At 40.5% G+C, this 21,220-nt stretch overlaps 2 protein-coding genes across 3 annotated transcripts in view; one reads left to right on the top strand and one right to left on the bottom strand.

Annotated features, from left to right (window-relative positions):
• The window catches only part of myl4 (myosin, light chain 4, alkali; atrial, embryonic), a 301,275-nt gene that overhangs the window by 167,004 nt on the left and 113,051 nt on the right, over positions 1-21,220 (top strand). The window lies entirely within an intron of this gene.
• The window catches only part of LOC114664762 (sodium channel protein type 4 subunit alpha-like), a 183,074-nt gene that overhangs the window by 103,493 nt on the left and 58,361 nt on the right, over positions 1-21,220 (bottom strand). Inside the window, exon 1 of one of the 2 annotated variants that reach the window (XM_028819009.2) lies at positions 293-478. The exons of the other annotated variant lie outside the window; for it this stretch is intronic. Coding sequence (XP_028674842.2) covers positions 293-402 — 110 coding nt within the window. The 5' untranslated portion in view covers positions 403-478. Of the gene's footprint in view, positions 1-292; positions 479-21,220 lie in introns of those variants that run through there. 2 annotated transcript variants of the gene reach the window in all.

The following is a 21,220-nucleotide window of genomic DNA, read 5'->3' as shown; positions in this document are numbered from 1 at the left end:
AGAAAGCTTAGTAGAACATGTGTCATAATGAACATTTAGAAAGATAAAATTCTTATATAATCTATATCCCATTCAGAATTATTTATAAGCAGTGAATTTCAAAGACAAAAATTGAGTTGTGAAGAATAAATTTCATTTTCAAGCATCTTTACGAAATTAAGTACTATTTGATTTGATTGTCTCCTTCATCATGAGTCCGTGTTCTAACAAGCCTGAGAATGGCAGCAATTACTCCTTTTAGCTCAGTGAACTATACAAATTTTTTTTTATTTTCCCCAAAAAATTTACTTACTGAATTTGGTCATGATAATTCTTAAGTCGCTTCTTGCCCTCTTTTTGAAACAATTTGTTCTGCTTCCAAATCTGCAACAGGAATGTACTTCTCATTTTGTTGGGGTCCATGTTGGCTGCTACCTCTGGTTCCCCAGTCCTCTGTTAGCAAGCGTCTATTCTGCTCGTATTTAAATACTCAGGCTGTGTTCTTGGAGAGAATGCACTTTGACATGTTTACTATTACTTCCCTTTGGAATCAGATAAAAGAGGTTTGGATTCCTGTTTGCACTCTGCATTTTTACCGATTTGCACAAAATGTTCAGTGTCTGCTGTTTCTGGAACACTTCCAGTAATTAAGTGTAGCCCCCACTGAGATGTGTCCATAGCTTCTCACAATAAATTCTTTGTTCTGTTTCTTATTATTTCACTTTTGTGCTTCACAGTAAGCCTTTTCATTTGACTTCCCCTCAATTCCCCCAAAAAGAGGAGCAAGAAGAAGTGGAAGTATGGTCAAAGTTAAAATGACAGGCTGGTTATTTGGAGAGATTAGCCAGTTTAACCTTGTATGCATGTTTTGGTTGATTTATAACAGCATATGGATCTATTGATAGCACCACCACGCCAATCAGCATTGTTTTCTGCATTTGAATGAGCCCACCCAAGTAGATGAAGGCTGCCATCAAATCCAGCACCTTTTGCACACTGAAGCTTTGCCTCCTGCACCTATATCTGAGTCATATAAGCACATTTACAATATGTTGTTTATTGGCTCCTCTCCTCACTAATGCTTCCTGCTTATCAGTTGATCAAATTTTATACAATTCCTCTCTCCATGGCTCACCAAGAAGTGCGGCATGATCATTAGGGTCAGCTCAAGTAGAGTAACTAAAGTGTTAAACCATAAAACAACATAGTGTAGTACTCTGAAAACTATTCCAACTGTGTTGGGTGCAAGGCAGGATCCATAATATGTTAAATTTACCTCCCACTTCTGATGCACAGTTCTTGATGAAGACCTCAGTCACCCTGCACAGCTGCTTTTCTAACTTCTCCCTTCTGACAAATGGTACAGGACCACTGGCACTTGAATCAGTAGGTTCAGAGTGAGCTTCTGTCCACAGGTCATAAGGTTACTAAACAGACAATCTTAAGAACAAATACTGTACATGCTAAACATAGTCATGTTATATATAATTTTATATACAGTTAATATTTCATTCTGTATGTGCGCATGTTGTGTGCGTGTGTCTTTCTTTCTGTTGGTACTGTATTACTGAAATGTTTTTCAAGTAACAATTTCATGTACACATTATAATAAATATGAAAATGAACATTTCCATTTACCTTCCTCCACTAATATGGCTAAATAAATATCACTGACATTTTATTGTCCTGCTCTTGTCAAGTATTTTGGGAGACTGTTAATGCTTGATCTCACATGTAGCAACAATATTTACTTCTGTAGTACATTTTCATAGAAAAGTGTTTTACAAGATCTTAAAGAAAAAAATTACAATCACAAAGAAGAAATAATAAAATGAAACACAAACTATGTTAAAAAATTTTTTAAACGTATATAATACTAGCTGTGTAAGCCTGTGCTGTAAAAAGCCCGGGCTCCTAGAAACCATGGATTCTGGCACTTCAATCAATCACTCGCATCGGTTGTGCATCAGTGGCTAAGTGAGGTTCTCTTTCCTCTGCAGTTTTGTTTTGCCAACGTGCTCGCCTCCGTTGTCTGTCAGCGGCTAAGCGAGTTTCTGCCTCATCGGAGGTTTTGTTTTGCCGATGTGCTCGCCTCACTTGTGTATTAGTGGCTAAGTGAGTTACTCTTTTCTCAGCGGTTTCACTTTGGCGACAGAGTCGATTTCTTTGAGCTTCATGCTGTAGCCTCGCACTTCCGGGCCGGACAAACCAGACACACACACTTCCACACGTACACAGATAGAAAGATGAAAGGTACTATATGATAGATAGATAGATGAAAGGTACTACATGATAGATAGATAAATAGATAGATCGATAGATAGACAGATACTTTATTAATCCGTTTATATATAAGATAGATTAGCAAGTAAATAATAGAAATAATAGAAACTTGCAGAGTCCTTAAAGGGAAACTTCGGTATTTCTCAAGTCAAAGTTATTTCTTCACAAATATGCTATATGTACATTTACCACATGAAATTGGGTTCAGAAGTTAATTGCTTTCTTTAAATGTAAAAAAAAATATTTTGCCAACACTGGCGCTTTACATTGTAGTGTATGGGGCACAGAGGAAAACCTTAAAAACGTACAAATTCCATCCATTTTTCAGGCCAAGACAGTTGTTGAGTATCAATCCATGTCTTGTAATTACGCACACATTGTAAAATAGTTTATACAGTACATGTTATTTTTGAACAAAAAACACCAATATTGTATGATTCAGCCATTTTAACAGAAGACCAACCGTACTTCTTCAGGGGGTGGTTTCCTCCCGACGGACCAAATCACAGTAAATTTTTGGTGCCATGTGGTTGGTTTTGTTTTTGATTTGCTTTAAATACACAGTGGGAGGTCTGAAAATTGAAACTACACCTTATGAAATGGATTTAGGAGTCGTAGTGGACTTGACACTATCAACTTTGTGACAGTGTTTAGATGGCATTAAGAAGGCAAACAGAATGTCAGGTTATATAGCGCCCTGACATGTGAAGTATAAGTCATAGGTGGTTCTTCTCAAGCTTTATAATACACTGGTGAGGCCTCATCTGGGGTCCTGTGTGCAGTTTTGGTCTCCAGACTACAAAAAGGACATAGCAGCACTAAAGAAGGTCCAGAGAAGAGCGACAAGGCTGATTGAGGGCTACAGGGGATGAGTGATGAGGAAAGATTAAAAGAGCTGAGCCTTTATAGTTTAAACAAAAGGAGATGAAGAGGAGACCTGACTGAAGTGTTTAAAATTATGAAGGGCATTAAGTCCAGTGGATCAAGATGGTGACTTTAAAATGAGTTCATGAAGAACACGGGGACACCGTTGGAAACTTGTTGAGGGTAAATTTCACACAAACATTAGGAAGTTTTTCTTTACACAGAGAATCACAGACACTTGAAATAAGTGACCAAGTAGACAGTTAGGGACTTTTAAAACTTGACTTGATGTTATTTTAGTAGAATTAAGTTGAAAGGACTGGTGAGCTTTGTTGGGCTGAGTGGCCTGTTCTTATGTTGATTGGTCTAATGTTCTGTGTGTATGTGAGAATTCACACAAGCAATTCGGCTGCTCCCATTAGGGGTTGCCACAGCGGATCATCTTCTTCCATATCTTTATGTCCTCGTCATCTTGCTCTGTTATACCCATCACCTGCATGTCCTCTCTCGCCACATCCATAAACCTTCTCTTAAGCCTTCCTCTTTTCCTCTTCCCTGGCAGCTCTATCCTTAGCATCCTTCTCCCAATATACCCAGCATCTCTCCTCTGCACATGTCCAAACCAACTCAATCTCGCCTCTCTGACTTTGTCTCCCAAATGTCCTCATTTCTAATCCTGTCCATCCTCATCACACCCAATGCAAATCTTACCATCTTTAACTCTGCCACCTCCATTCCTGATTTCTGGTCAGTGCCACCGTCTCTAACCCATGTAACATAGCTGGTCTCACTACCGTCCTGTAGACCTTCCCTTTCACTCTTGCTGATACCCGTCTGTCACAAATCACTCCTGATACTCTTCTCCACCCATTCCACCCTGCCTGCACTCTCTTCTTCACCTCTCTTCCACACTCCCCATTACTCTGTACCATTGATCCCAAGTATTTAAACTCATCCAACTTCGCCAACTCTACTCCCTGCATCCTCACCATTCCACTGACCTCCCTCTCATTTACACACATGTATTCTGTCTTGTTCCTACTGACCTTCATTCCTCTCATCTCTAGAGCGTATCTCCACCTCTCCAGGGTATCCTCACCCGGACAGAAAATAGAAAACATATCCATACCATGAAAATAATAGCACAAGGAATGTGCAATAAAATGATTACTTCCAGAACCCTTTTGTTGTCACAAACATGTCAGAAACACAGAAGGCGCAGATCTATACTCGACAGCTGTCTTGGCTTGAAAAATGGACGTACTTGGTAAGTGTTTAAGCTTTCTTCCATGCCCCATACCCTCCATTGTAAAGCGGCAAGATATTTTTTTTAATTTATAGAAATCACTTAACTTTAGAACACAATTTTGTGTGCCAAATGCATACATACCCTGTCTGGGAATAGATAATCTTGACTTGAAAAATACCAAACTTATCCTTTATATATACTGGTTAAGTTACTAAACTCAGTTTCTAATGATTATAATGATAAGTCCAGTTCTGTGTTCAGGTTGTTAAAGAGAATAGGAAAAAAAGAAAGTTCTGCTGGTGAAATGCCTGAGGAAAAAAAGCCTGTAGTTCACTGTTAAAGGCACTATATCCAGTATAGCTGCATTAATATTTTTTTTGGTACCAGCTCTGTTTCAGTAGACACTTAGGGGTATAATTTTAGGCTTAGCCTTGACCAGTGTGGCCTTTACTATTCTCAGCCTCTGATATTAGAACATCAGAAAACTTTTGACAAGAACAGGCCATTCAGCCCAGCAAGGCTCACCAATCCATGTACATTCTCGAAAATAACATCAAGTTGAGTTTTTAGGGTTTCTAAAGTTCTACTTTCTACCACACTACTTGGTCTCTTATTCCATGTTTCTGTGGTTCTCTGTTTGAAACAAAAAAACTTTGTAATATTTGTGCAAAATTTACCCTTAAGCAGTTTCTAACTGTGTCCCCGTGTTTTTGTTGAATTAACTTTAAAGTAAAAGTCTGGATTGACAGATTAATTCCAACCTGGTAGTCTAAGAGTGAGTAAAGAGATCTCTCAATGCTCATGTTTTAGAAAAAGGGAAATAAACATTTGATCACTATGATGAAATATTCTTTATTTTACCATTCACTCTCCTGATTTTCTTTAGTATAATTAGATATACTGTAACATTTATTTTGATCAGTTTAGTATAGCAGAGATTTGTCTTTCTAACCCACTTATTCAGGGTAGGTTTGCAAGACAGGAACAGGGTGCCAGTCTGCCGCAGCAGGCACTCACACCCACACACACACACACACACTCACAAATACATACATATATAACTGCCAATTTAGCCATGGCAGTTCACCTAACCAAAGCATAGGCATGAGGACATGAGGAACACCCAGGACACAAACTCTGGTCTCCTTACTGAGAGGCAGCAATGCCCCTAAAATATTTTCCTGTCACACCCTAATAACGTTGGACTCATTATACAACCAGTTAAAGTATTTATCATCAACAATATTTTACTCTTATTGAAAATGCCAAAAACAAAATAAACCAGATTCAGCTTTTTACAAGCATATCTAGAGAAAGATAGAGGACATGAAAATTAACAAAAAGTTATGAAGTGAAAACATTATGGGAAAAAGGGTTATGATTTAAGAAGAACAATGGAAAAGGAAAAGAGGCAAGGCTCAGGGCAAGCTATTATCTCATCTAATTAGGAGCTACTAGATTGCTAGACATACTCTGAAGGGCACTTGGGGGCCGAATTCAATCAGGTCAAGTGCCATTTGAATTCAAATGATGGAATTTGAAGAATTTCCTTTTCCAGAGTAGCGGTGCCTCTCGTTCTACAGTAGAATATAAAACATTTTGTGAACAGAATGCACTGTCAGCTAGTAACTATTACTTGAATTAATTAAAGGCGATAAAGAAATGTTTAAATAAAGGACCAGAAGAAGAGATGTGTGCCAGAACAACAAGCAAAGATTCATAACCAAGAAGTTAATCAAACACTGTCGGCAAGCCAAAATCAAAAACCCAAACTCGTAGTCAAAAATGTGTAGATCAGAATTCTTTTACCAGGAGCTTTAATTAAATAAACATACACTATTCTTTTATTCTTCCACAAACTCAGATAGGAAGTAAGGGTTTGGGAAGAACTTTATACCTTTGACCTTCAAACAGTTCTGGTTCAGTTGCCTAGCTACGCCATAACAAAACTCCACAAAATGGCAGTGGGACAGAATTCATAATGATGTCCAAAAACAAAGTCCCAAAATAGTTATAAATATTCTAGAATAATATTCTACAATGGTAGTAACCACAGAATTGAACTCTCCCACCTCTGAAACCTGTATTTACAGTACATAAAAGGAAAGCAAAAATAGGACTCAAATGTGCACGCTAATATAAAATATAATACCAATCATAGCAGCAATGCTGCGATAGATATAGTGTTGTTTCCTTTTTACAGTGTCTGAGTTTACTGTTGCACCCAGAAGAATAATTTGCATTAAATTGACAGTACAGGGGGTCCTCGGGTTACGACACAGTTCCATTCCTACAACAGTGATGTAACCTGAATTTTGGTGCAAGTCGAAACACACCCTAGCCTAAGTCACTTACCATTTGCAAAATCATAATCTAGAACATAAAAACACAACAAAGCCACAGAAAAAGGAAAAGGACATAAATATACTGTACTGTACGCTGTACTGTAGTAACAGAAAAAATGAATGTAAAAAAAAATTTCTTACCTTTTACTCCTTCTCACGTCTCAATTTTTTTTTACGTTTTTATGGGAGTGAGCGTTGTAAACTCGTAACGTTGTATGTCAAGACGTTGTAACCCGAGGACCCCCTGTACAGAACTGGTGACATGGGCTCAAATCCATCTTTTATGTTTAATTTGTTAATGTTTGACTTATTTATTTATGTTAATGTTTCTTTTGTTTATTATTATACACAATGTCTTGGTTATGTTCCATGTGTTGTGTGGGCGTTCCCACAGAAGGCAGGGCCACCTGCCAGTCACCACCAGGAACCGCCCACTGCCCTGTAAATCTGAAGGGTCCCTCATAGTTTCTGGCGGTACATTGTGAATGTGCTCTGGAGTGGGTGAGCTACTGTGTTTTTTACTGTACCTTGTGTTTTTTGTTATCATTTTCTGGGATTCTTGAACCTCTGCTGTGTTTTTTACTCTCTCCATTGCATTTTCTTTGTAAATTACCTTTATAATAATAATAATAATTAATTCTTTGCATTTATATAGCGCTCTTCTCACTACTAAAAGCGCTCAGCAATTGCAGGTTAAGGGCCTTGCTCAAGGGCCCAACACTGTATGCCCTCTGTGCTCTTCCGAGCTTCACAGTTTTACTCAAAACATTAACTCTTTTATTTTATAAAGAGTTTTCTAGCCTCTTTTTATGTCTAGCTGGGGATTTTTGACGGTGTTTTCTCCACTTAATGGGCATCATTGGAATTGCTTTTGGAACTTTTGGGACTTGCCTGCTTTGGAACCTTTAGTTCACAACAACATTTAAGAAAGGATTCCAAAACCATGACCAGAGTCAGAATCAAGGCATGCATAGTAAACAAAACCTGTTATGTTTCAACCAGAGTTTTTTCCATGTTTTATTAATGTTTTTGTTATTATTTTTCATGTTTTTTAATGTTATTTCTGTTGTAATTGTTTATCATTTATTATTTGTGTTCTTAACTTTAAAGTTGCAGTCATTGAGGAGAGGCCACACTGTTGTCACTTCTACTGAGTCTATACTGAGGGCAGAGAGAAGGATCCGGCAGCGGTTCATTGATTGTTGTTTTGTAAGTATTGCTTTTCAATTTCTGGTTACTTGATTCTTTGCTTGTTTTCATGGTTTCTGCTAATTAGATTGCGTATTGAGACATGTTTGCCTTTGGGTTGCCTTTTTATATATGCCCTTTCTTCGCACTTTTTATATTTCTAATTTTTTGTTAATCCTCATTTATAAACATTTGTGACTGAGTTGTTTTTACTGTTTTTTTCTCCCTTATTGGACATTTTTGGACTTTCAAAAACCACCTTACCATTTTGGGTCTGCATGGGCCAAAGCCAGCAGGTAGTAGTTGGGGATTGGTGGCCCTGTGTAAGGCCATATCTAGGCAAGCTGGTGAAGATACTGGTCTGTTTTTATGGATTTTTAGGATACTTTATAACTTTTTTGCCATGACTGAATCACAACCAAACATTGTGCAATGATCACTCCAGACATACCCAATCTGAAGCTGAAGGTTGTTGATGCCAATTACTGTAGGCATCTTGATATACTGCTCCTGAAAGTTAACACAAAGGATGGTAGGATCTCCTCAATGAACGTTTGTGTGGTCAGACTCTCCCTAATGTAGATGATATTCTTCAAAATGCACAGCTTTTTTCCCACTGTTACATGGGCACGCCACCCAGCCAACTGATATTTTGTAATCTCTAGATAATGCACTACTGATAAATATGATCCATTCTCATGTACATAAAACAGTGAATAGGATTTGAATTTTGTGTTTACAAAAGGTGCATTTTTGTCCTGAAGCACTTTTCTGTTTTTTGAGGGTTCTTTAATTCATGCTCAATTCACCAACAAATAAAGAAAAAGTCCACCTGTTCACCCCCCCCCAACAATGAATCAAAAGTGGATTTTAGTAGTGGAGAAGTGCTACTGAGGGGCTTATAGGTTATAGTTCTCTATCCGCTGTGCACCCATCCCCACACTCTGCACAGGCCCTGTTTATGGCCAAGCTCCCCAGGTGGCCCTAATCCTTCTGCTAGTCTCCGGACACCTAAGCAATTTGTCTCTGCCTGGTCCTGTTCTATTTAGGTAGCAAAACACTCCATCATTATTAAAGTAGATCTGCATCAAGGCAGATGTTTGATATTGCTAGGACTAGGATATAACACACCTATAAAACGTTAAACCACTGAAGAGCTGAATTTGACGGGTCTAAAAACACTGGTCTACAAAAAAATATTTTTTGTTTGCTTCTGGGAACTTCAAAGCATCTCTTTATTAAGTTTTTTACACTGATTTCATACATGAAATTTAGCTAGCACGTCAGGCTTTTGAAATACACGTCATTGACGTTTTGATACTTTTGGATCTTAATATAATATATCAACACAATATCTGGAGTTTGGACTGTCACACCAAAATTGTTTTGATGTTTTTATTCTGAAAACAAACCAGAAGACGATACCAGAGATACGTTAAAGCATATTTATGTCAATTTACCTCAATATAAAAATGAGGTCAGCGTGCCCAAAAATGTTGGAGGCACTCACTTTTGCGCTTGTACTGCACATCCGTCTCTCTTTGCAAGAACCAACAGTAGTCACCAATCATGCTCGGAGTGAATTTTCCCCAATATCTGTTTTCCATCACCTTTATATCTTGATGAAATGTTTCCCCATGCTCATCTCTGAAATCGCTAAGATTTGGTGGAAAAAAGTCGAGATGAGAATGTAAAAAATGCGTCTTCAGTGACATTCTGGCTCCCGTAAGCTAATATACTTTCAGCATATTCTCCACAAGCTCAGTATAATTCTCTACTCTGTGACTGTCAAGAAAATTCTGGACAACCTGCATAAATGAGGGTGCTGATTCAGTGGGCTTCAGTTTCCTTTTGAATGCGTCATCAAGCATCAGTTCACGGATTTCAGGGCCAACAAAAACACCTTCCTTAATTTTGGCTTCACATTTCTCGAGACCAAATATATTTCTTAAATGCTGAAACGCATCGCCTTTACTGTCCAGTCATCCTAGTTGTCAAAGTCCTGGAACATCATAACTAAAAAATGGGACGTGCTGGATGAAAACAGTTTTCAGATTTGGAGTCAGCAAGTGAAATTTGTTAAAGTACAGGTGAAAGAAACCCAGTAGCAAAATGCTTGTTGATCAGTGAAATCAAATCTCTTCAAAGCTTATGTAATCAAAATTGTGGTGCGCCAAGAAAAGTGTGTGGGACTGATGCGTTCAGCAATGTTTAAACATTTAAGATAAGGTAAACTTCCATAATAATTTCTCTGTTGCACATATAGTACACATACAAATATAATGTTATGAATTGTTTTTTTTTACCAGTGAATTATTTACAGGAAAGATATTTTATATAAACAAAATTGAAGACAAATGAAAATAGAAAATGTGCCAAAATAAAACATATAACAATGAGCAGAAATAATATACTGTACATATACAGAAATCACAAAACCTTTTCACAATTTCTGCATACAGTGATTCCCCGCTATATCGCGGTTCAGCTATCACGCTCCCGCTATATCGTGGAAAAATGCAATAAGCACATCCTACCTGTAGTGTACTTTGCAGCCAATTCATAGCAAAGCATACGGTTTTCAGCAGTCACTACAGTAGACAAAGAGTTTCGCGTTTCAGTACCCAGAAGATTTCTTACAAGGCCCATTATTGTCTGAAAGAGGAGACTCAACCAATCAGAGCAGGATTTTCATTCTCTTGGGCTCTGATTGGCTGTTGCTAATCTGGTGTAATCTCGCAAGAATAGCAAGTGTGGGTCCCCAATGCATCTCAGTTCTCTGCATATCGTGTACCTTGCTTGTGGTCCAATTGTTGTGAGCAAACTTTTTGTGAACTTTTCGATTTGTTTTAAGCCCTACGATGGCTCCCAAGCGTCCTGCATCTTCTAAGCTTTCTGGTAGTAGTGAGCCTAAGCACCAGAGGAAGACCTTGGCCATTCAGGAGACGGTAAAACTCCTGGATATGCATCGGGAAGGAAAGCGTTACGCAGACGTTGCTCGCCATTACAAGTTTACATGTGCTTAAAGTGTGTGGGAGGGGTATTTTAAGGCTTAAACTATAAAAAAATGTTTATTTATATGGTCTTTCACGATCGCGAATTTTCACCTATCGCTGTTGTGGACTTCAGGAAAAAGAAAACAGACATCAAACAACTCTACATTGGAGGGGACTGTGTGGAGAAGATGTCAGACTTCCGCTTCCTGGGAGTCCACATCATGGAAGACCTGTCCTGGGGTGTGAACACAGCTGAGCTGGTGAAGAAGGCTCAGCAGAGAGTCCTCAGGAAAAATAACATCCCCCAAAAACTGCTGGTGTCCTTCTATCACTGCTCTATTGAGAGTATCCTGTGCTACTGCCTCCGCGTGGGGTTTACCAGCTGCACAACAGCGCAGAGGAAAACACTTCAGCGGATCGTAAAGACTGCCCAGCAGATCATCAGCTACTCTTTACCCTCTCTGGATGAACTGCACAGCTCTCGCTGCCTCAGGAAAGTAGAAAACATCTTGAAAGATTCCTCACACCCCGCTCATGACATGTTCCAACTGTTGCCATCAGGCAAAAGATATAGGAGCATCAAAACAAAGACTAATAGACTGAATAGCAGTTTCTACCCTGTTGCTATCAGGGCATTGAATTGCCACCTGATCACCTCCAATGCAGCAGTGTAATAGATGATATCTTGTGCAATAAGGTCTTATGTTGAATGTTTGTGTTCTGCCTTATTTCTTCTTATCCTTTTTTAATTATATTTATTTATATTTTGACACCGCAGGGACTGCAGCTAATTTCGTTTTATTTGTTACAATGACAATAAAGAGATTCTGATTCTGATGGGTCTGGAGCGTAACTTCTGTGATAGGCGAGGGATCACTTTAGTGCAATTTACAACATCACAGTATGTGTAGTTCCCCCCAACATGTTTAAAAGCTGTGTTAACTGTCATACCACATACTTTGATTGTGTCCCCAAAACCATAGCGCATTGCTCTCTAGGACAGGGGTGGCGAACTCCAGGCCTGGAGGGCCGCAGTGGCTGCAGGTTTTCATTCTAACCCTTTTCCTAATCAGTGACCAGTTTTCACTACTAATTAACTTTTTCCCCATCACTTTAATAGCCCTGTTAGAAGAGTTCAGCCCTCTGAATTGATTCCTTTCTTCATTAAATGACAGCCAAGCAGAAATGAGATGTGAAACGAGCTAACAGACGACCAGCTAACCTGGGGCTTCAAACTCCAACCAATTTCACTCCAATCGCTTTCTTAATGAGAAGCCAATTCTTGCTGTTAATTAAACCCGTTATTTCATTCCATGACTTGTTGCTGCTCTCATTCTGCCACAGCACACATTTGTTGTTTTTCTGTTCTTTCTAAGAGCACCGTCAAAATCTTTTGGTGACCTGAGAGATTAACCTTACCGAGACCATCACCTTTCTTTACTTTCAGATATTGTTTAATGGCCACACGGGAGCTGGTCATGTGGTGGTTTGTTTTGTGTCTCATTATTGTTTGGCTGCTAATTAAAGAAAAAGAAACACCTATGGGGCCTGAGTCAAGTTAATTAAAAGAAGTAATCAGCAGCAAAAACTGGTCACTAATTAAGACGAGGGTAAGAATGAAAACCTGCAGCCACTATGGGACTCGAGGCCTGGAGTTCGCCACCCTTGGTCTAGGAAAACTGTCACATTTTACATTGTTTGAAAAATGGTAATTTCTACTTTGTACATTTTCAGTATGCAAACTTTTATTATAATTCTTTACATTTATATAGTGCTTTTCTCACTACTCAAAGCGCTCAGCAATTGCAGGTTAAGGGCCTTGCTCAAGGGCCCAACAGATCAGAGTCCCTATTTGTATACAGGACTCGAACTGGCAACTTTTCGATTGCCAGTGCAGATCCCTAGCCTCAAAGCCACCACTCTGCCTATGTTATTATGTAAAATTTAATATATAAAATGTTATTAAAATCCTATATACCTATACATTAATGTATATTTTTTAATAATTTCTTTTGGAGATGAAACTGAATCTGAATGTGGCACCAACTATAGATGTCCTTTCACCCCTGTTCGATGTTCCTTGTCAGCTGATCCCTGCTTGTGGCTAAGTAAGTGGAAGAATCCAGGCACCTACCCTCAAGGTCCCATAGGCATTTGATTTGTTTCAGCTTGTGAGACACTGGGCATCTCAGAGGGTGTAATGTTTTGAGTTTCCCTACTGATAAAAGGGGTAGTAATGTAGCCACAAGTTACCATCCTCCAAAGCTGGTTTTAATGGTGTCCATGCAAGAGACAACAGAGTTGCTTATTGTTGTTCATATGGATGAGTGGTCACGGATTCTTCATTTACTACCAACTTGTACCTTCTTTTATAACTTCGAGCTTACCCACACATGATACACGGTGATAACAGTGTATATTTTTCTTCTTTCTTGAGGAATTATGTAGACTTGATTTTGCATATCACTACACAAATTAAGACTGGACACTAAAGAAGAAGAATCTGCTTATCTGTAGCAGAGGCCACTGGTCTGGACTGAGCTCTATCTCCATAAAAATGGTGCAGTCTTTCTCAACATCCATCCATCCATCCATCCATCCATTATCCAACCCGCTATACCTTAACTACAGGATCATGGTGGTCTGCTGGAGCCAATCCCAGCCAACACAAGGCGCAAGGCAGGGTGCCAGCCCACCACAGAGGTAATTATATAACTAAAGGTAAACATGGAAAACATCATACAGACATTAATCATTTACAACAGTTGTGTTTTTTTAACCTTATATATATTTAGTTTTGATTATTGACACACACAACTTGGGAAACACTTTAAATTAAACATTGCAAACTGCCGTTTCTTAAAGCGACCAGATACAAAGGAGTGCATAAGGACAACATGGAACAGCAAATGGGATGTGATAACAAAACACTGTAACTTAATCGTTCAGGACAGACTTTCCCACAGTCATTGGGAAGCTCAATTCATCTGCTAAACAAAAATGCAAACTCAATATGAAAAAAAAAATTACCATTAATGCAGTTCACTCCATAACTGATGCATAACTCCAAAACGTGCCTCATACCTTAATTTGCAGCCTTTGGGGAAAAAACACATTTCTAAGATTATAAAAGTTTTGTTTGCTGTATTGCATGAGCAACCATCCATCCATCCATCCATTTTCCAACCCGCTGAATCCAAACACAGGGTCATGGGGGTCTGCTGGAGCCAATCCCAGCCAACACAGGGTGCAAGGCAGGAAAGAAACCCCAGGCAGGGCACACACACACACACCAAGCACACACTAGGGACAATTTAGAATTACCAATGCACCTAACCTGCATGTCTTTGGACTATGGAGGGAAACCGGAGCACCCGGAGGAAACCCACGCAGACACAGGGAGAACATGCAAACTTCACACAGGGAGGACCCGAGAACCGAACCCGGGTCTCCTAACTGCGAGGCAGCAGCACTACCCTTTCTCAACACAAGACAGTATTTTCCATAAGCATAAGTAGAAAAACATATGTTTGTGTCTTAAGGCAATGTCATATTAAATGACTTTTCCTGCAATTTTTAGCCATAGCCTTCATTTACGTAATGTATAAAAGTCAGAGGCAGTCGGTGACGTGCTCTCATGAAGCCAGTCGCATAATGTGACATTGCACAGTGACTCACTCCCAACTAGTCCACGACTTGCTCCAACAAAATCTAACAGGTTTTATTTGGTCTTTAGAGAGACCTTTAAGAGATGACGACCACTGAACAGTCATCCAGAAGTATAATGGATAGAATGCAGCGACAAGGAACAAGTAATGCAGGTGTTTTGGACCTCACAAACAGAAGAGAAGCCTGTCTGTCTGGTGTCTGTGACAGAATGGAAAATAAGAAAAGAAGGGTGAGATTGCAGCTGAACTCACTGTACCTGTTAACTCTCTGTGCAGCGCTCGCTTCTCCAGGAAGCATGTTATTGACTGTCACAAAAAGGGGCAAACACGAATGTGTGCCATGAAACAAGTTAGGAGGTGTTTCTTGTTTAAATTGGTAGTTCCTTTTAATCATTTTAGTGGTTGCTCAGGTTGGTGCAGGAGCACACTGGCCAACAGCAGTGCGCCAGTCAGGAAGCACCAGCTGAGCATTATTGTAGAATAAAAGGGAGCAGATAGGAAAAGAGAGAAACAGAACTATAAAAGAAAAATACAAAACCAAAAGCAATTACTGGTTTTGGGAAGGGTAAACAAAGCAGACAAATGGGGCAGTGTCCAGACTTTTACTTATTGTGGGGAGCAGGAAGAAGGCCTGGAGGAGCTCTGAAAAATGGATGCACTCTTGGCGGCCCACAAACTAAGATACAGAGCTATCAAGGCCACACAAAATGAAGAAGGGATGGGGTCCCAGGTGGGAGTACAGTATGTCGCCCCAGGAGTTGCAGTGGCTGACGGAGGTGACAGCTCTGGGTGCCAGCTGAGGTGCTAGATGGATGGGGGTGTGGGGGGCTGTGTCCATGGGATACAAGGGGCCCTGACAATAACAACAACAACAACATTTATTTCTATAGCACATTTTCATACAAAAAGTAGCTCAAAGTGCTTTACATAATGAAGAAAAGAAAAAGAAAAGACAAAATAAGAAATTAAAATAAGGCAACATTAGTTAACATAGAAAAGGAGTAAGGTTTGATGGCCAGGGTGGACAGAAAAAACAAAAAAAAAACTCCAGAAAGCTGGAGAAAAAAATAAAATCTGCAGGGGTTCCAGGCCACGAGACCGCCCAGTCCCCTCTGGGCATTCTACCTAACATAAATTAAATAGTCCTCTTTGTAGTTAGGGTTCTCACGGACCAAGACTAAACACCAAGACTAGAGCAAGAAAGAAGAGTATTTGTGCTTTTACCGTTCCATTTGGATTTTAATGTACTTGTTGGCTTACTGGACTTTAAACACCCTGTACCACTTTATTGATTTGATGGCACGATTTTATGGATTATTTATTTATGGACTTTATTTATGAACTTAATGCACTTTCATTTTCTCTATGGTTTGAGTAGACTGTGATTTTTTTGACTAGTAAGCCTAATGATTGTGTACTCCTTCTTCCTGGTCCAGCATTGATTATGACAGTCAATGCCCTGAGAAGCAGGCACTGCCAAGGCTGCAGGCACACGGAGCATCACACTGTGCTGGAATTTGAGCACTCTGTGTCATTAAATGTGACAAGCCCAGCGATTTCCAGTCATTTAAATTGACATATCCTGGCAATGAGATCCGCAACTGAGGTCGGCAAGTCTGATATACCCAATGTCTAGAAGTAGTGTAATGTAACAATGGGTTATACCAGCATAACAACACACGGAAAGTGCATGCTTTACACAAACACCGAATGTGTATGTAAACACAGCCACATCTAAACTTTGTAATTTAAGTACTAGAAACTCTTGAGTTAAATTTCTTCATTATTTCTGATTTGGTCGTTGAGACCTGATAGTGTAAACACAGCCTACGCATACAAAAGTGGTCAGAGTTCAATCTCAAAAAAATCAGATACCACGCAAGTTTAGGTGTTTACATCAAAATCTAATCTGAACAAGGTATGTGACAAAATTGGAATTAGTCCACATCAGCGTGATGAAGTGCTTTATTTTTCCCTCCCGTAAAAATGTCGAAGTGTATTGTTTTATACACTGTGTGTCTCAGTCAATCCAGTACTGTGTGGGAGGAACCCACAGAAAGTAAAAAGTGTGGGCACACTACAAGCCAGGCTGGAGCAGCTTAAGTGAAGCTTTCGGTGCTTTTGGTTTGAGAGAGCGAAGGAGCGAGAGAGAGAGATTCAGCTGCTGTCAACGATCACGGCAGGCATCAGGTTTCTGCAGTGAGATGACTCGGCTCATTCCTTCAGTTCTGAGCACTCCAAGTCTCACATCACACCGATAAACAGCTCAAATACCACCTCAGCCTGCTGGCTCCCTCTCTTCAACTTTCTATTTTACACCGGTAAAAATCCACTTGCTTCCGTCCCCCCCAACCCCCCGACATGAAACCAATATGTCACTTGGGGCTAATCTTTCTTCTTTTCTGCCAAAGCCGCCCAACACCTCCAATCTTCCCACAACTATTAAGCTACAGCGGCCATGATGTGCACCTATTTAAAAATCCTACACTGGCGTGTGTGTGTGTGCGGGTATCAAGTACCCACCTCTGCATGCAACTATGACCCACCACCCCGCCTCCCACCCATCTTCATGCCACTGTTGACCTCTGATGTTTTCATTATGATTGTCTTGAAATTTACCCCATTTGTAGCCCCATATAAGAAATGTACAGAATGTCACTGCTAGTGGAGAATAAGGACCTTCTGTGTGACAGAACATGCAACACAGCTATAACCCCACTGCTGCAGTGCCTGTTTTTTAAAATGGTCATAATCAACTCGTTGTTAAGTCAAAAGATGAAGTCACTAATTACTGGAATGGAAAAACCGGGGATATTGTGTGTACTTAGAACAGAGGGTAGGTCAGAGGGAAAAACTGGCAGCCGAATGTGACCCCTGCTTTTTTGCTTCTCCCAAGCCAATAAAACAGGGGCTGTTCTCACAATCTGATGAAGAGCTCTCAGTTGGGATTTAGGAACAATGTAACATAAGTCTGGTTTGTTTACATGAAAACTTTCACAAAACAATTTTAAATGATATAAATGAATGATCTTGTTTTTTATCCAGAACACTCGCAAGCCCTTTAATGACCTCTTCGGCACAGCCATCAGATGTGTGTTTGTCTGCGGAGAGAATGTCAACCTCATCGAGAGGTTTACTTACCTCGGCAGCGACATTCATGTCTGTGGTGACTCCTCCTATGAAGTCAGCAGACGGATTGGGAGAGCACGGAGAGTAATGAGGTCACTGGCACTCCTGTGGCTCTCCCAATATCGTTGCAAAAGGACGAAGTTCCAAATCTTTAGAGTCCTGGTGCTTCCTGTTTTGCTATATGGGTGCGAGACATGGATGCTATCCAGTGACCTGAGAGGAAGACTGGACTCCTTCAGTACTGTGTCTCTTCGGAGAATCCTTGGGTACCACTGGTTTGACTTTGTGTCGACCAAGCGGTTGCTCATGTAGTTCCGAATGAGGCACATTACCTGCATTGTCAGTTACACCACTACAGCCATGTGGCGTGATTCCCTGAGGTTGATCCTGCTCATTGTTGAAGACCCAAGTGGCTGGATCAGGCCAAGGTGGCCCAGGTAATACCTGGTTGCAGCAGATAGATGGTCATTTCTAGAGGGTGGGACTGGACCATGTATCTGCCCCTTGGTGCCAACCAGGATGCAGCCAAGTGTTGACTCTCATGCATAATAATTCATATCACTGAGTTTTTATCATTTGCTTTGATATGACAAGCATATTACACCTCAAATGTGAAGAATATGATCTACACACTGTATTTAGCTCATTTTTTAAAGGGCCAGTACTACATATTTGCATTAAAGAACTTTTTTGTTGGACCTATTGCCACTTCTCAGAGAGCTGGCCAATATGACTTAAATATCTCAGCCAATCTTCACTGTATCAGGCCGGCTGTGCTAGAAGCTATTAACCAGGCACTATGTGTAGTTTTCATATAGTGTGTGTGTACATACATAAAACATAACATTTATTATCTAACATAAACAGGCAATCTGCAGCCATGTCCAGTTTTCCTGATGTAATCGGAGCAATTTACTGCACACATATTGCAATAAGGGCACCTAGAGAGAATGACACTGCTATTATTAACCATGAGCAGTGACATACCATTAATGCACAAGTCATGTGTGATGCTGAGACTGACAAACATCATGTCTTGGTGGCCTGGGCCAACCTGTGATTCATTTATTTATAGGCAAAGTAGCTTTGGCAGGCTTATTGAAAGGTAACTGGCTGAACCCTTAGTGTTTCGCATGGCACTGTAACAGCAATAACATCATTACATGTACCAGGTGATAGTGGCAACCTGCTCAGATGGTGGTGTTTTATGCCTTTCCTGGATCCCCAGAACGCAGAGGAGAGGCAGTATAATGCCACACAGGAACTTCCACTTTCAGTTGTGGAGCGTAGTCAGGTACAGTGGAACCTTGGGTCATGAACGTCTCGGACCACGTACATATCGGGTTACGACCAAAAAAAGTTCGCCAAACTTTTGCATCTGTTCACAACCACACACTCGGGTGACGAACAAGCCAGTTTCCCTTCCGTTTCGTACGCGCCGATGATTTCCGCACGTGTTCAATCTCTCCCTGTGCATTCCCTGTGCAGCTAGCAAGCAAGGGAGAGAGAGAGAGTGCGAGCAAGAGAACGCGAGTGAGAGAGAGAGTGAGAGCACGAGTGAGCGAGCGAGAGAGCGACAGTGAGCGAGAGAGCGCTAGTGAGAGAGAGACAGTGAGCGAGAGAGTGCTAGTGAGAGAGAGAGAGAGCGTGAGTGAGCGAGAGAGAGAGAGAGAGCACGAGCGAGAGAGAGAGCAGAAGCAAGCAAATGAGAGAGAGCGCGAGTGAGCGAGAGAGAGAAAGCACGAGAGAGCGCGAGCAAGCGAACGAGAGAGAGAGAGAGTGCGAGTGAGCACGAGCGAGAGAGAAAGTGCGAGCGAGAGAGAGAGCGTGAGCGAGAGAGAGAGAGAGAGAGCGTGAGCGAGAGAGAGAGAGCGTGAGCGAGAGAGAGAGAGCACAAGCGAGAGAGAGAGCGCGAGCAAGTGAACGAGAGAGAGAGAGAGCGCAAGTGAGCGAGAGAGAGAAAGAGAGAGCGTGAGCGAGCGAGAGAGAGAGCGTGAGAACATGAGCGTGAGCGAGAGAGCCCAAGCAGAAGAAGTAAACATTACAGAAGACATAAGTAAACATTTAGTTTACTATTACACTGTGCATTCTATGGTATAAACTATTTTTGTGCTTAAAAATCTTTAAAAAAATATATATTTACATACAGCTCGTGCGGCCCGGAACGGATTAATTGTATTTATATACAATCCTATGGGGGAAATTACTTTGGGTCACGACCAGAGTTTTGGAACTAATTACGGTTGTGACCTGAGGTTCCACTGTACTGTTGAATACCAGTTACGGGGCCTTGATGTGTCAGATGGGAGGCTGCTGTACCAGCCAATGAAATTCTGAAGCACTGCAATTGCATATGTATGAGGTTAATTACATACTCCATATACAGATGCTTCTGGGTTGTATTTGAGGTGTGTTCACGTTCGCACATTTTTAAGCTGATAGTGATTTATAAAGGGTGAATTGCATTGAAATGTGTGTATGCCAGGTTTTATAAATTTTTTGATGATTTTTTTTTTGCGTGTGTTTTTCTGTTTTTTTGATGTGTGCATATATTTACACTCAAATTCACATCAAACTTTTGTAAATTAGGCCCCAAGGGGACAATCAATCCATTCTCTCTGGCAGTGTTGTAGATATGAGAAAACAGTGGTGGCTCAAGCAACAAGCACACCCTGAATGGCCTCACACATTCATGACTTTTACAGTATGCAGGTATATTTTGGACAAAATAAAATATATATATATAAATAAACTAGCTGTCCCCTGTGGCTCTGCCCACGTAATAGTGAAACAGGACAAACTTTAAAAATCAATAAAAAAATTTTAAAAATGTAATTCTGGCCAAGTAGAAAGTAGGTACACTCCAACATCAAACGTTGGCACTGTATCTGATCGTGTTCTGTGCTGATGGGATAGCGCCCCCCCCCCCAAGTGGGGAGAAAAGCACGTAGCCATGAAATCTCTAGCTATCAGAAGCTACCCTCTAAAACACACGTATTTCTGATCTCTCTCTCTCTCAAAAACGACAAACATTACTACTTAACAATCTCTAGATGATAATGTCTGTTGAACAGACAGTTATCGCTAGCTAAGCGGAGGCAAGGGATGCTCCAATACGTGGTGAGAAGTAGAGCGACTTGAACGGAGGCAGTTGCATGAGTGAGGAGGGGCCCTACCCTCAGCTTGCAGCCTCTCTCTCGGATTCGCGCAAACAAATTCGGTACCACAAGCGAACTGTAATACTTAGCGTGATGAGAGAAGTCGCAAAATCGACCAGAATGTTCAGGCAAATTACAGAAAAAACCTGATGTAAGTCCATTAAGTAGTTCTCTTGTGAAAAGCGGACAGACATACATACATACAGACAGACGTTGGATTTTATATATACAGTGATCCCTCGCTATATCGCGCTTCGCCTTTCGCAGCTTCACTCCATCGCAGATTTTATATGTAAGCATATTCAAATATATATCGCGGATTTTTCGCTGCTTCGCGGGTTTCTGCGGACAATGGGTCTTT

This window comes from Erpetoichthys calabaricus, chromosome 14, assembly GCF_900747795.2.
Source record: "Erpetoichthys calabaricus chromosome 14, fErpCal1.3, whole genome shotgun sequence".
Taxonomy (NCBI): Eukaryota; Metazoa; Chordata; class Cladistia; order Polypteriformes; family Polypteridae; genus Erpetoichthys; species Erpetoichthys calabaricus.
Note: the sequence above shows the minus strand (reverse complement) of the source record. Positions and strands in the feature narration are given on the sequence as shown.